Source organism: Juglans regia, chromosome 16 (assembly GCF_001411555.2).
Source record: "Juglans regia cultivar Chandler chromosome 16, Walnut 2.0, whole genome shotgun sequence".
NCBI classification, from domain to species: domain Eukaryota; kingdom Viridiplantae; phylum Streptophyta; class Magnoliopsida; order Fagales; family Juglandaceae; genus Juglans; species Juglans regia.
This window is the reverse complement of record NC_049916.1, coordinates 4,997,081-5,010,709: the sequence shown is the minus strand read 5'-3', so window position 1 is coordinate 5,010,709 and position 13,629 is coordinate 4,997,081. Positions and strand designations below refer to the sequence as shown.

The following is a 13,629-nucleotide window of genomic DNA, read 5'->3' as shown; positions in this document are numbered from 1 at the left end:
TTCTACTAAGTCTTATACTCTATTTTGATACATCAATGTCATCTCATCATGCATAGAATCCATCCAACATGAAGATTGAGGACTATCAATGACCTCCTTAAAAGAGGTTGGATCAAGAGACATACCAATATTAAACTCATACTCTTGTAAATAGACAATATAATCATTAGAAATTGTTTGTCTACGAATTCTCTATGGCCTCCTCAAAACAATATCATCAGTCTCCACATCAACATCAACTATAGTGTCAACAATAGGGTCTTGGACAACAGTACTGGTTCCCTCTGTCAATGGTGGTGCAGCCACTGATGGAGGATTAACCTGAACAGGTATAACAGCACACTCCTCCGTAAATACAACTTCACTTGGCACAGAACTCCCACTGTCACTAACATGCTCAAAGAAAATGACTCGATTAGATTCAATAACTGTAGTAACATTAGAAGGGCAATAGAATCTAGAGCCTCTTGATCCCACACAATAGTCAACAAAATAATCAGTAATTGTCTTAGGATCAACTTTTTTCTGCTAAGAATTATAAGGCCTTATTTCCGTTTTACAGCCCCAAACATGGAAGTAATGTAAACTAGGCCTCTTACCTGACCATAACTCATAAGGAGTTTTAAGAACCGACTTACTTGGTACTTGATTCAAAATATATGCAACGGTTTTCAAAACCTCACCCCCACAAAAATTCAGGAAAAGTGGAATGACTAAGCATACACTACTCCATATCCATAAGAGTACGATTTTTTCTTTTTGAAATATATTCTGTTCAGGAGTTCCAGGCATTGTGTATTGAGTCTCGATACCATATGCCTCGAGAAATCTAGCAAAAGGTCCAGGATTTATACCAGTATCATTATATCTCTCATAAAACTCACATCCTCTATCTGATCTTACCGCTTTGATTTTCTTATTTTTCTGGAGCTCCACAACAGCCTTGAAAGCCTTAAAAGCCTTAAAAGCCTTAAAAGCTTCCAATCAATTTGATTTTTCTCTAATGAGCTCAATACAATCATAGTGAGAATAATCATCAATAAAGGTAATGAAGTATCTATAATTTCCCAAAGCGGCAGGTGAAATAGGACCACAAATATCAGTATGGATTAAATCTAGAATATTTAGACTTCTGCTAATCTTTTGCTTTCTAGTTTTTGCTGGAAGCTTTCCTTTGATACAAGTAGCACAAGTTTCAAAATCAGAAAAATCCAAGTCAACTAGAATGACATCTTTAATCAACCTCTCCATTATTTCTCTAGAGATATCACCCAACTTTTTGTGCCACAACATGAAAGAGTTTTCATTGGATCTAGTACGTTTAAAACCAACTGCAACATTCACAATAGAGACACTAGAAGAAACAGGATCTAAAGTACGAAACAAGTCAATTTTATACAAACCATCATATAAAGTAGTAGTACCAACCACAACAGAGTCATAAAAGATTGTAGCATTTTCATTTCCAAAATGAAAAACATAACCACATTTGTCCAAAATAGAAACAGAGATAAGATTTCTTCTGATGGAAGGTATAAAAACAATATCAGGCAAGTTCAAAACATGCTTAGAAGCCAAAACAAGTCTTACAGCACCAATAAGTTCAACTTTAACCTTCACACCATTGCTCATATTTACTACCAACTCTGTATCAATTGGACTTCTATAGTTCCTTAATTCCTAGAAAGAATTTGTAGTGTGAATGTTGCACCAGTATCTAGCCACAAAGTATTAGAAGGCACATTGACTAAATTAGAGTCAAAACACACTAGTAGCGAACGTGTACCTTTATTGTCTAACCAAGCCTTAAATTTCCTACAATCAACCCTCTTGTGTCTAAATAAATGACAGAAGTTGCACATTCCCTTAAAAACTTCCCTTTTAGGCCTATTTGGAACACTTACACTAGCTTGTTGAGGAGAATATAACAAAATTTAATATGCATGTGGAAGAAGAAACATGCACCTATAAATGTCTCAATTAGGCAATCTTACATCCATGATAGTCTTATTCAAAATAGACTCTTATGCACTATGCTAGAGCCCAAGATACATAAAAGTCACTTACGCATGATAAAGCAAAATAATTAAATATAAGGACTTAAAATGACCCACTACCGAAAGGATAGGACTTGGCCACTAAATGCTAAGCACTTAACTATTATATTTATTGTCCTAAGCATTCTATCAAATAATGGTTTGCCGACAGGGCAAAAATTTACTATCCGTATAGATCTTAGTATAATGTCATTAAGTGGAAGTATGATCAATATAACAACTCCGATAATTTATCATGACTAGTCCCATAAGATGTGGGTATATAGCCACCCCAAACCATCGATATTACAACAAAAATGATAAAAAAAAAATCGAAAGTATCTCCATACAAGATTCTTTATTGCCATAAAAAAATATATAAAACAGCACAACAAATAATACTATTATACTCTACTTTATTTGAACAAAAAAAAAATATCCTTATTCTTCCATTTTTTTTATGGCATCTGAACAAAAATAAAAATAAAAATAAGAATTTTTAGCATTTGCAGATAAGAAACAAGAGGAATCTTTTACAAAATGAAAAAGAAAAAGCATGAAGAACTATCGCCCCCACCCCATTTTAAATATCTAATGAATACATGGAATGAAGAGATAAAGCTGCTACAGAAAAGAAAAAAAAAAAAAAATTCACTCCACCCAGTTGCTTTAGTATATGGTTTGCCAATTACAAATAAAACTCAAGGAAATAGAAAATCTTCCTAACAGCTAGCAAGATTTGTTGAACATTTCATATGGTGGAGCCTAACAGCTAGCAAGCCACCGAAAATCAGGCCCACCGAAAATGTTTTAGAGTCAAGTCACCGCAACGAAAAATAAAATAACACAACCATGAAAAATAAGAAGGTAAGCTCTGATACCCACTGTTAGATTTACAAGATGTGATCATTTTTTTCCATAATCAAAACATGTGTTCAATAAAATTGAGAGTTCATACCTCCAATAACTTGTGATGGATTTTTCATAGAGCTTTATGGTTCCTATAAAAAAGGAAATTTTACAGCTACGGAGAGAACTCTCTCTACCCCTTTGTCTGATTTTTGGTTCTTGTCCTAAGAGAGAGAAGAAGAAGAGCAAAAAGCCTATATATAACTCAATGGGCTAGTTCTATTTTTAAAGTGGGGTGAGAGTAGGGACCTCCATATGTGTCTATTAAAATGGTCCATCTCATTATAGGCTTAATGACTAAATGTTAATGCTAGTACACTATTTATAAAAATAAATACAACATTCAATACCAACAATACTTGAGAAAAAAGTATTCAATACCAACAAAAGAGAGAATCGGGCAAACCAAAGAGAGCACAGAAGTGCAAGCTACCACCTCATCACTTTGAATCATAGGGATGAAGATCAGAATTTAGCTTACCATGCCGCTTTGCTACGCTAATTAGGGTGAATTTAGAAGAATATAGACTACATGGCTACACCGAGTTAAAACAGAAGTCAGAATACCAATTTGGCCCATATGAGATCACCATACTCTCTATAATGGGCAACTTCTGCCTAGAATACATGTTGAGGTAACAAAATCGCAACACAGAACTGTTATGCTTTTTTTTTTTTTTTTCTGTTTAATCTTAGATTCCAATGCTGAATTGCCGACTACTAGCTGCAATGTTGTAGAATACTAGCGCTAACTTTGAAGCACAGATTCTAAGAAAACCCAGAGTACAAACAGAGCAACTCTTCCTCTCTGTTGATCATAATGCTTGTAAACAAAAATCTCGTTTAAAATAGAAACTAATATTTATCCAATTTCAATGAAGACCCATAAGAAGTTTTCAAATGGCCCCAACTTCAATTAATATAACTACATCATCTCAATCTGTGTAAGTCTCAGTTTGAAATGAAATTCAAAATTCTTCTTTATGGTGGAAAAAGAGAACTTATCAACACAAACACAAACCATAATTACGCAGTCAATAGTTCAAACTGCACTCTTTGGGCTCATGGTCACAAATGAGCAGGCTTGCGACAGGCCTCAGTAATGGGGCTAGGAGGGTCAGAGAGTTTGCCATCAAGAATTCGGTTGGCGATCCATCTATTGGCGGCATGATCCCAGCTAATGTAAACTGAAAGGTTGCTACATGAAACCCAAAAACTTCAGTTCCATTTAGTGCCTTTTCCCCACATCGAACATTGTAATCGCCAAAATGCCCACAACAGTATCCTAGTGGATTAGCAAAACCTGCAAACCCCCAACACCAAAAACTAGAAAATGAATGATTTTACAGGATAAAATGAACATGATATTGGCCAAGCTAAATTAGTCTTTTCTTCTTTCATATATTCGTAATGAAACTAAACCAAAGATCATATTTAAAGCTTACCAAGCCTCTTTGCTTCAGAAATCAAAGTGTACTTGGCTGAGAAAACGTCGGTATAAGTAAGTATTGTTGCAACACCTTCTCCCGGAGCTGCCTGTTAAATTCTTGGGCTATCTTATTGTAGGAAAGCACACAACCACTTTCGTCCATATTTTCTGGCTTTGGAGTATAATATGTAACAGAAGAAGGCAAGCAGCCAATAGGACCTGTATATGTATCCAGAATGCTCTTGCTCCAAGTTGGTATAGTTTCTGAAACAGCATATCAGAAGAACATCACAAGGTTTAAACGACACAAATCATTGCTGATAACAAAATTGAGTGAGTTAAAACATTGCAAGGAATCATAGAGAAGGTTTGCAGAATAGAGAAGTCCAAAATCAATATGATCAATTGTGCTCTCAATGGCATGCTCCATATAAGTCACAGCTAGCATTTGGATTATCTAAATGATTGATCAATGATGCGTACTTTGGATCCTAAAATAAGGTATGATTTATTAAGGAGCTATATAAAAATCAATTTTGTTACCTCCACTGCCTGAGAAAATTTATTGATAATATTTGGTATTGATTCCAGCAGTTGTTTCTCTGTCATTGACGAGAACCCAAAATGAAGATCGTTCTGTCCAATATCCAACGTGTATAGTGCCTTGGAAAAGTCCTCTAGTCTTGGGAGGCTGTTTTTGGTGTATGAGTTTCTACCTGATAACCATAAACTAGTAACCAGTTCTGATCAAGCAAAAGCATAAAGACATATCCCAACTTCATAATAACTATATATCTAACCTTCCCCCTGTATAGCTCAAATGTGCGAGCTCTGAATTGTTCAAACTGCAAAAGCTGTATGTCAAGAGAGATGGGGCTAAAACCCATCTCATAGATTCTCATATCCACTGGCTGAATTGTAGACCCTCCTGTAGCAAAATTTGCTCCATGTCGAAAATCTGTCCCCATAGAATCCAGATATGCACTCAAGAATGGTAATTTCAGCTTCTCAGCTGCAAACATAGTGTACCAGTCAAAATACATGTGGAGAATGCAACCATTGGATTTAGTCTTCTGCCTAGGTCCAGATTCACTAGGTTTGATATTTTATAAGCCAGCACGAAGTAATTGGGATCATGATCTATTTTGAATTCATCATTTTTTATCTTGCCATGCTGCACAACGAGAAGACTAGCAAAAACGAGGCTTTTAATGCATTACATGGATTAAAAGCATATCAATCAATCAGAAACGGAACGTGCATTGAATAAACAAACGATGTTTCACAGCAAACATACAAATTCATCAAATTATTTAGCGTTTTTTTGCTGCACAAACTCAATCCTCGAGCATAATCGTCCTAAACCCTCAAATGGGTTATTGTTCCAACGCATCGCTCCTCTAATTTTCAGATTTACACTACAAAGATCCTTTTTGTTTCCCGAAGGAATTGGTAAAATGGGAAATCAGGAGAAGTCACCTATAAAATTGACGACGACTAGTCCATCCGAGTACCTCCGCGCGGGTTTACCAAAGAAGGTGTCGCCTTTAGGAGAGAGGAGCCGACGAAACGCCGCAGATTTGCCTCCTGTATCGGAGTTCGAATCACCAAAGTTGAATATCGCCGGAAAATCACGATGACTTCAATTAGCCAATGGGATTTGACCGAGACTTTTACGGCGCCCAATTGCCATGAAAATTGAGAACCCAACCACCAGAGAACTTAAAACCGCAACTACTTCCACACTCTTTCTTGCCCCGGTCAATGGGTCTCACCCAAAAGTCCATCGAGCCCCGCAACAAGTCGTTTAGATCTTGTATCTGTTGTGAAAATGGAGTCTTGACTCTTTAAGCTGACGATCTTAAACAAATTTACTAATAAAAAAAAAATCACTCAAACCCAAAGTTTCAATACACTCAACTCTCGCAATCTCGTTACAAGGTTATTTACACTTTGCATATATATATATATATATATATATATATATATATATATATATATATATCTTGTGCTATATACTATCTGCTGTCTGATCTCTGAACTTTCAGAACCATGTTTTTATAGACGAAAACTTTTTATTCGTGAAGATCGACAAAACCTGACAAACTATGAAGTTGACGCAAGTCTTGCACCTGGAGCTATGAAGTAGCGACTAGAAGAAGTCGACATAAAGTGCTCAACTAATTGATAGCTTACACGTAGCAAGGAAACGACGACAAGTCACAGAAGTTTCAAGTTGTCGGGGACGACATAAAAAGTTCCAACTTCAAGTTGGTCGTTACAGCAAAACCTGTTTCATGGCCTCCTCTCCTCCGGTCCATAATTAAACTGTCTACTACAATGTCATGTTTCATGCACGATCCGAAAATTTTTTAGTCAGAGTACAAAACTACAAGATTGACATTTGACACCAAGTTGTATTACCATAAATTTCACCAATGTTAAGTAACATTGACATTTGACACCAAGTGCACTCACATTGTTGCGCAGACCTAACTGGAATTACAATTCAAACGTAGCACCATAGCAGTGCCATTAATAAGACCTTTAAATGCAGGAAAAAAAAAAAGTAAACATATTCATCATCTTTTTTCTTATCATTCTCTTATCATTTCATGATATAGCATTAGATGATAGGTTCACAAGTGAAATATAATAAATAGTCTTCAATCATCTAATGATTCAATCATCTAATGCTTCAATCATGAAATGATGAGAATTGTGATGATGAGTAGCATTACTTAAAAAAAAAGTACCCTTTAATTCCCCAAAAAAATCGAATATTCAATGTCACCAATTGTGAACTCAAACAAAAGGACGAACTTGATGGTTGCATGCTTCAGTTAGGAGAATCAGTCTTGTGACATGCTTTTGCAAGGGGAATTGGGGGATCTGAGAGTGAGCCATCCAAAATGTGGTTAGCTACCCATTTGTTGGCAGCTTCAGTATAATGTGTGCCATCCCAACTAATGTATTTTGAAGTATCATTACAAGAATCTGCAAAAACTTCAGCTCCATTCACTATCGATGTTTCCCAACATTCACCACCACCTACATGCCCACAACAGTACGCAAGAGGACCAACAAAACCTGCAATTCACAAATGCTGAGTGAAACCAGTTTTCCATTTAGGCATACTGAACAAGAAGCAAACTTTATTCTCTTGTAGTCCCAAAAAGAAAAAATTGAATAAAACCACTGCTGTCGCATGGAAGAGACAGTCAAGTAGTACAAAGGCATCATAGGTCATTTATCTTTAACTTTTGAAGAAACTTACAAGATTTTATACCAATCTGGGTCGCTCCAATTGTGGAAGGCATGATTCAAGAACCTAATGCATGGTTCTAGCAGGTGAAATTGTGCATCCAAGATTTTTGTAGGCCCTCGAATCATGGGTCCTCGTAATCAAAAGGACTAAAAAACTCAAAAGTTACCTTGTTTCTTTGCCTCACTGATGAGAGTGTATTTAGCAGTGTAGATATCAACATAGATGAGCAATGAATGTTGGAGTTGGGTCCTCAATTGGAACACCTTATCTTTAAGCTGCTTGTTAAACTCTTGAGCCAACAAATTGTAGGATTTTATGCAGCCATTCTGGTCAGCATTAACAGGCTTTGGAGGATTCTTTACAGAAAACGCAGGCAAGCAGCCAATGGGACCCGTATTATGTATCCAAAATGTTCTTGCTCCATCTTGGTAGAGTTTCTAAAATATTTTTCCATGTACAAAACAAGGAAAACAGTTCACTGGTCAAGTTGTGGGCTTCAACTTACATTAAAATAGTGATAAAGATATTGGTACTCTACCCCACCTTTTGCTCTTAATTCATGGAAAGATATTATGTGCAGAATATTTATTAAAGTTGATAGGAATTTAGGTTTAAACAATTATAGTAAGAATGATATCATTGATATGTAAGCAACACTTTGATTTAAAGTTCACAGGAAACTGATTGCTTTTGTTCTATGAACAAGATTAGAGCTAGTGATACATAACGGATCTGTATAATTTCCACATGCACATGCTTTAAAAAAAGAAGGGACAATTACATGTTTTTCACTTTGCACTCCTAACTAGCAAAATTTTTTACTTTCACCACTTATATTTTTCAATTGTCACCCTTAGTTGTTAAGATGTAACCTTTGAGATGAACGGAAAATTAGTCGTGGTCAGTTCTTAAGTTGGGGTGACAATGAAAGAAAATAGGTAGTTTTAGGATGAAAATAAAAACCTTTGGTTGTTTGGAGTGCAAATTGAGAAACAAGTAGTAGTTTGTGTGTAAAATGCTTAATTCCCAAAAAATAATGCATTCAAGCACAGCATTAAGGGTAAGAATTCTGCTCTCAAGAGGGATGGATATAAGAGAATTGGTGTTGTTAATGATTTCTTTACACACGCTTAATGTTTATTGGGATATAAAGAAGCATGGTGAGTAAAATCTTAATCAGGATTTTAATATCTTAAGACTAGATTTTAGACCTAAGTCAAAACAGATCCAAACTAGAATCTTACAATATAATGATATTATTAGGGATCCAGTACTGATTGTATGATCCAGTAGCACCTTGATCTATTTACGATCCCACTGATCATAGAACTATTAGATCTTAAACCACTTTCTATTTTTGTCTAATCCATACACATACATATATAAGAGTTGGATGTACAACGATGGTTTAAAAGTTTTAAATCTAGTTTGAGCCAGATAGCAAGAAGAGTTGAGAGGAACATATTCATTAATATCAATAGGAATGAGTAAGAACCCCAATCTTTTTTTGACAAGTAAGAACCCCAATATTTAAGCTGCACTCCCAAAATTTATGGTTAAAACCTAATCCTTGTATATTAATAGTTCGTAAAATCTTTTGATCCATGCTTTTAACTTACAATTTTATGCTAAAGAGCCTCAACTTATACTAAATAGCATCCTTACTTTAAAAACCATGTCCAGAAATTCATACTTCTATGGTAGCCATTGGACTAGAACTCTCTTTTTGGCTGAAACTTAAGTCAACGAAGAAGTGGCCTGTTATCAACGAGATAAATAATCATTTGAGTCATGTTCAGTTCAGTTTACATGCTTCTTGGTCAACTCTCCCACCCCCCTTCCCAAAAAGAAAGGCTGGGCTCCCTTACAAAATATGTAAACGTAATAGGTTAAGTTACCTCGATGGCCAGGGCAAACTGATTGATTATATTGGGGATGGATACCCGCACTTGCTCCTCTGTTGTTGTTAATATTGCAAAATGAAGATCATTCTGCCCACTGTCCAATGTGTAAATGGATTTTGAGAATTCCTCTGGTTTTGGGAGGCTGCTTTTGACCCAAGAGCTTTCAGCTGAAATACCAAAAAGCATATATAGACTAATGTTAAATAAAAATCCAAAAATGGGAAAAGCTTCTCTCTAAATGACAGGACCAGATGGTAAAAAATCTCTTACACCAAGAACAATCAGCAATAAGTATTCCTAACCTTGGTTATATAGGTCCTTTGTACGCTCCTTAAATTGTTCAAACTGTGAAAGCTGTATATCCAGAGACAAGGGGTTAAAACCAGCCCCAAATAATTTGGCATCAGCCGGCTGGATTGTAGACCCACTTGCAGCAAAGTTTGTTCCATGTCTAAAATTTGGTCCTATAGAGTCGAGATATGCCCCCAAGAACGGAAATCCCAACTTCTCAGCTGCAGAAAATGGCTAACAAGTTAAGTATTGTATTTAACTGTTAATGACACTGCATTAGATCGGAAATTAGCACAGACAATCATCACTCCAGGTATAATCATCAGAGATAAAATAATAATAATAATAATAATAATAATAATAATAATAATAATAATAATAATCCCATTACAGCAGCATTATCTATTCCTTTATCCTCCTTCCTCCAACCAAAACAAAACAAAACACACAACCTTTCCATATCTTCTAAATTAGAAGATAAATGAGCAGCAGAGAAAAGCGCGCCACCTGCATACCTATAAAGTCGATGATTAGACGCCCATCAGAATAGCGACCAGAAGGTTTACCGAAGAAAGTCCGACCATAGGGAGAGGGGACTCGACCAAAAGTTGCCGAGACACTGCCTGTATCAGAGTTGGAATCTCCAAAGTTATAAATTGCTGGAATGTGACAACCCCATGATGAACCAAGTAATGAAGCAACCAAAATTCCGATTGCTGCTGTCTTCACACCCCACCAAGAACCCTCCAATCTCCTACCGAAAAGTCTCAACCAGCGCATTGAATCCCCTTACTTCTATCTGACATTTTTATCATGCGAAGAAATATTACACATTGAAATGGGATCTTGAGCATCGAACTGCTTAATGCAGCAAAATGCCAAATATATGAGATTGGAACCATGTACAAGTAAGAAAAGTTGAGGAAAGAATGCAAAGAAAAAGCCAATTTTTCAGTTTACAGTTTCTGATTCTATTCCATCTTTTTTCTTTTTTTTGAAGGGAAAACTCTAATCACATTCCATTATAATAAAGATGAAATACAAGGAGGGGATTCCTCCATCGTTACGATTACATCTGAAATGGAAAGAGCCTTTTTTGCCAACAAGTGAGCCATTTTGTTACGATTTCTCCTAACATGAAAAACATCCCACTTGGCAAAGTTTTTTAGTAGAAATCTTGCCTCATTCACATACATACTTGCACTGCTCCATCGCTCAGAATTCTACTCAATAGCATTTGTCACCTGCAAGGAGTCTCCCTCAACAATGATCTGCCTAATACCCAGGTCAATGCCAAACTTGATTGCTTGTAAAGCTCCAGAGGCCTCAGCTAGTAAAGGATTCTATTCTATCTAGGAACGAAGATAAAGCTAAAAATCAAATAAGTTGATTCTAAATCGAGTAATTTCTGCAAAGAAATCGAAACTATACCTCGGTGTTGATGAGAATCTTGAGAGTTGTCACGATATGCTTGCCTGATTGTCCCTGGAATCTAACACTAGCCATTTTCGGAGACTCGTGGGATTTTAAACCGAGAAAAGGTTGACCATGCCTGCTGCCCCGAACCTGGCATGGTTGACAATTTTATTAAATTTTCATCCCATCTCTCCTATTATTACAAATTGATTAAATCCTTATATAAAATAAAATAAATAATTTTAATTTTTTTAAATTTTAAAATAAAAATAATATTAAATAAATATATTTTATTCAATTTTAAATTTTTATCTTAATTTATCTCATTTTATCTATAAAAATAAACGAGACCACGCATTACAACGTTTATTTATTGTCAGCATCACATTTTTAATTTTTAGAAAATGATTTGACATAAAATATTTTTTTATAATTTTGAAAAATAAATGATAGTAAATTAAATAAAAATATTATATAATTAAAATATTATTTTTATTTTAAAATTTTTAAAAAAATTGTAGTCTTTCATGTTTTATTTAAAAATTTGAAAAAGTTATACAAGATTTTGTTTTTGGATAATAATTAAGTAATTATTAGATAAAAATTTTAAAAATTTGAAATTGACAAATATTTTGTACTTAAATAATATTTAAAAATAAAATTGTGAAAACTTTTAACATGAGATGAGAAGATTTCCATTGCCGAACAAGACCTTAACGAATAAAAAATAAGGATTAAAAAGTTATATTATAAAATAATCCTTATATCTTTAAATATTGTAAGTAACATATGTTATAAGGATTAAATACTAAAATTAAACTTTTTGATACCCAGCTGTAATACCCAGGCTCTAGGCCCAGTCCTTTTGGAAGTCAGCCGGTTGCATGAAGCCTAGCCCACGAACACTTGATGAGGGACTAGGACGTCGTCTTTTTGGTGAGTCCCCTTTTCTGCTGCACTGTTTTTCTTCTCCACGTTTTCTTCCCACTGCACTGCATTTCCGCACATCGCTCAAACCGTGCGCACCAACCCATAATCCTTACAGTTGATTTTTACCTCTTACCACGCTCAAGAAACGGACTCGCACACTTCTGCAGGCATTTCAATCGGTTCCTCTCTCTTTTTTTTTCTCCATTCCTTCACCGTGCGTTCGACTCAAGGTGTTTGAACTTCAAATTGTGTTTCCACTGCAGTTTTGTTCAGTATCTTGAACAAAAATTGGTAACTTCTTCCCTCAATCCGGCATCCCTCTCTTTCATTTTATTTTTTTTTTAATTATTTCTTCTTCTTCCTTTTCTTCCGGTTTTACTCGCGCATGCCTCTCTTCTATTTTGGGTTTTACTCTGTTTTAATTACACACACACACTCTGTTTTGCTTGCCGTACGCACACACTCAACTTCTCAAGCCTTCCTTGCGCAGGTTACTTTCTCTTTCACTAGAGATTGCTTTGAAATTTTCTAAGCGTAGACTACGGTGGGTTGTGTTGGTTTGAAGTGGTTTGAAGTTTTCGTGACTCTGTTAGGTAAGTCACTTCCGAAGCATTTGATAGAGTTTGGATATTGTGGTTGATTGTGAAATGCAGTGATGTTGCTGAATTGTTTGTGGCGTGGGTAAGATTTTTGCACTACTGCAGTGACTTTTGGCAATCTGTTATAGTTATAAATTTATATTGTGTTGATATTTTATATGTTGGATTGTGGTGGAGTGTGATGGAATTTTTGAAGTTGAGGAGTATGATTTTTGGACTGCGTTGTGAGACTGTTTTGGGCTATTAATTAAGACTATTTGGTGTAATTTATGGAAATTTTGAGCTAGTGGTATTGGATATTTTTTTTATGTAAATATTGAATTGTTGAATGACTAAAATATTGGTGCGGGCACTGAATTTTTTATTTGAAGGTTGGAGGTAAAATTTGGTTTAGATTATGTTTTAATCATTGGAGTTGTTGTTGTTGGTTTTGGAAGTAATTATGGTTGGTTCGGCGTTAATAAAATGTGGCTATTTTGGGTTTTAAATGCGAATGGTTTGAAGAGAGAGTTATTCGGATTTAATTGTTATAATAGTTATTGAGTTGTGAAGGGACTGTTTTGATTTATTACTCAATAAATATTAGCTTACTAGATTGGTTACTAAATATTGGGTATATGTTTTGTTTAGGTGGTGTTATTACTAGAGTTTTGACTCAAAGTGTTGATAATACGAGGAAGTCAGGTAAGCGGGGTTCATATACTAGTTTTGTATAAAAGAAATGAAATGATGTTGACTTTGAAAATAAGCACGTTTGGTTTTGAAAAGAAATGATCTGAAAACAACCTCAGATGTTTATTCTGCATATGTATAAATTCAATATAAGAGAAAGTATTTTCTGTCATGA

At 35.2% G+C, this 13,629-nt stretch overlaps 1 protein-coding gene and 1 pseudogene across 2 annotated transcripts; both read right to left on the bottom strand.

Annotated features, from left to right (window-relative positions):
- Nucleotides 1-3,806: 3,806 nt before the first annotated feature.
- On the bottom strand, nucleotides 3,807-6,016 carry LOC109004355 (annotated as a pseudogene).
- Nucleotides 6,017-6,558: 542 nt separating this feature from the next.
- Nucleotides 6,559-11,401, bottom strand: LOC109004557 (GDSL esterase/lipase At3g27950-like). Of its 2 annotated transcripts, none has more exons than XM_018983133.2 (7): nucleotides 11,269-11,401; nucleotides 11,019-11,189; nucleotides 10,353-10,636; nucleotides 9,849-10,058; nucleotides 9,541-9,713; nucleotides 7,809-8,079; nucleotides 6,559-7,464 (listed from the first exon to the last, which is right to left on the bottom strand). In XM_018983133.2, the coding sequence occupies exons 3-7, from the start codon at nucleotides 10,615-10,617 to the stop codon at nucleotides 7,214-7,216; spliced, it is 1,170 nt and encodes a 389-aa protein (XP_018838678.2). In that variant the 5' UTR covers nucleotides 10,618-10,636; nucleotides 11,019-11,189; nucleotides 11,269-11,401; the 3' UTR covers nucleotides 6,559-7,213. The 2 variants fall into 2 exon arrangements, with proteins under 2 accessions (XP_018838678.2, XP_035542729.1); XM_035686836.1 differs by having other exon boundaries at nucleotides 11,019-11,185.
- Nucleotides 11,402-13,629: the final 2,228 nt, after the last annotated feature.